This window comes from Babylonia areolata, chromosome 7, assembly GCF_041734735.1.
Source record: "Babylonia areolata isolate BAREFJ2019XMU chromosome 7, ASM4173473v1, whole genome shotgun sequence".
In the NCBI taxonomy this organism is placed as follows: domain Eukaryota; kingdom Metazoa; phylum Mollusca; class Gastropoda; order Neogastropoda; family Buccinidae; genus Babylonia; species Babylonia areolata.
Window position 1 is genome coordinate 33,204,214 of NC_134882.1, and position 2,500 is coordinate 33,206,713.

The window sequence follows — 2,500 nt, forward strand, 5'->3', positions numbered from 1 at the left end:
TGTTCACTCTGTAAAAGAATTATATATATATATATATATATATATATATATATATCCGTTTGGTGGATGTTCTATTATGGATGTTCTGTTCTTGTTTTGTTTGTTTGCTACATGAAAACTAACGTTGTTGTTGTTGTTCATTTTTCACGTGGAAGAGAGTCTTTTTTCTTTCTTTTTTTTCTTTTTTTTTTCTTTTTTTTTTTTTTTTTCTTTTTTTAATACAGTTTGGAGTGTTTGGGGAATTTTTGTAGGTGGATATTCTTCTGTTGTTGTCTTCTGTTTCGGTACCTGGAAACCAACCATGTTGTTGTTGTTGTTGTTGTTCACTTTTCACATGAATATGAGTCTTATTTGTTTGTTTGTTTGTTGTTTATAGTTACTTTATTTTGTTTTGTTTTTTTATTGATATGCACGTGGATATATTCTAATATGAGTCTACTTGGTTGTTGGGTTTTTGTTTTTATTGACATACGCGTGAATATCTTCTAATATGAATCTATCTGTTTGTCTTTTTGTTTGTTGTTTATAGTTAATTTCGGGGGAGTGGGGGTTGTTTTTTTTTGTTGTTTTTTTGTATTGACATACACGTGAATGTCTTTTTTTCTTTCTTTTCAACCCCACTCCACCCCTACCCCCCTCACACACACACACTACACTACACACTCCACACTACACACTACACACCCACACCACACACACACACACACACACACACACACTCTACACTACACAACACTACACTCCACTACACCCCCACACTCCACATCCACACCCCACCCCAAACACAACACTGCACCCAACATCCACACCACACCCTAACATGGGCATGCCCCCTACCACTCCCAACCTCCACCCACCCACTCACCACCACCACCACCTGTACCTCCTCCCCCCCCCCCCCCCCCCCCCTCCCTCCAAACAGGACTTCAAGCGGCTGAACCTGTCCCGGTACCGACACGGGGGAGTGAACGTGACGGGCTTCCAGCTGCTGGACAAACGGCAACGGAGCGTGCAGGACCTCCGGCGTGACTTGTTGTCGGCCCGTGGGGTGCGCGGGTACCGGAAGTTGAGGGAGAGGGACGTCCACCCCTTGCCGGTGATTTTGGTGGTGTTTGTTTGTTTGTTTGTTTGTTTGTTTTGGTTTTTTTTGTGGGGGGGAAGCTTGCTGCCGGGTTACCTAAACGGGGTAGAATGAGTGGAAGCTTGTGGCTGGGTTTCAGGTGGTGGTTGTTCTTGTTGTTACTAGCGGCAGCAGCAGCAGTAGTAACAACATCAAAAAACAACCACCATTTTGTGTCGTTAAGTGGGCAGAATTGTGAAAAAAGGCCTTTACTGTGCCTAATTCTTTACCCATTAAAGATTCAATCAATATCAATCAATCATTCTTCTTCTTCTTCTTCTTCTTCTTCTTCTTCTTCTTCTCCTCCTCCTCCTCCTCCTCTTCCTCCTCCCCCTCCTCCTCCCCCTCCTCCTCCTCCTTCTGCTGCTGCTATTGTTTCTTCTTCTTCTTCTTCTTCTTCTTCTTCTGCTTTTGCTTCTGCTGCTGTGAAGCTTGTTATGGGACTGCCCTGAATGGGGCAGAATTAGTGAAGCTTGTAATGTGGTTACCTAAATGGAGTAGCATGGCTGAAGCTTCTGGTGGAGTTAAATCAACCAAATCAGCCAAATCAAAACCACTTTATTATATAAATCCATGTGGTTGCAGGTGACTGCTGCACTGATACTGAACTGAAGGATGTCAAAATAAAACTTTTTACCTGAATGGGGTAGAATGAGTGAATATTGTCGTCGGGGTATCTGGATGCAGGTTTACCTAAACGGGGCAGAATAAGTTACGCTGGTGGGGGGCGGGGGGTATCTAAATAGGGTAGAATAATCGAAGCTTGTCTTGGGGTTCTCTGCAAGCAGGTTTACGTAAAAGGGGTAGATTAAGTAAAGCTTTCCATGGTATTGCCTGATACAGGGCAGAATGAATGGAGCTTGTGGTGGGGGATTACCTTGATGCAGGTTTACCTCAACGGGGCAGGATAAGTAAGTAAGTAAGTAATAATAACAATAATATTTATATAGCGCTGAATCTTATGCAGAGACAAATCTTAGCGCTTTCACACCAGTCATTCACATGCATGCATAACTCTAAAACTGAAGAAACTGAAGACAAGGAAGAGGCTATCTTGTGAAGAGGTGGGTTTTAAGGCCAGACTTGAAAGAGATGAGTGCGGGGACCTGACAAAGCGAAAGAGGAAGTTCATTCCAAATACAAGGTCCAGAGACAGAGAAAGAACGGCGTCCAACAGTGGAGTGTTTGAATCTGGGTATGCGTAAACAGAGTGGATCTTGTGAAGCTTGTGGTAGGGGTTATCTTGATGCAGGTTTACCCACACGGGGCAAGGTAAAGGAAGCTTGCTGCCGGGTTACCTAAACGGGGTAGAATGAGTAGAAGCTTGTGGTTGGGTTTCAGGTGACGGCGGCACTCATCCTGGACGCCCTCAGCCTGATG

General features: G+C 43.9%; 1 protein-coding gene across 1 annotated transcript in view; it reads left to right on the forward strand.

Moving 5' to 3' along the window:
* The window catches only part of LOC143284235 (glutamate receptor 3-like), a 446,731-nt gene that overhangs the window by 403,713 nt on the left and 40,518 nt on the right, over positions 1-2,500 (forward strand). Inside the window, exons 6-7 of the mRNA XM_076590909.1 lie at positions 923-1,096; positions 2,462-2,500. The exon at positions 2,462-2,500 is cut by the window's right edge and continues 165 nt beyond it. Coding sequence (XP_076447024.1) covers positions 923-1,096; positions 2,462-2,500 — 213 coding nt within the window. The remainder of the gene's footprint in view (positions 1-922; positions 1,097-2,461) is intronic.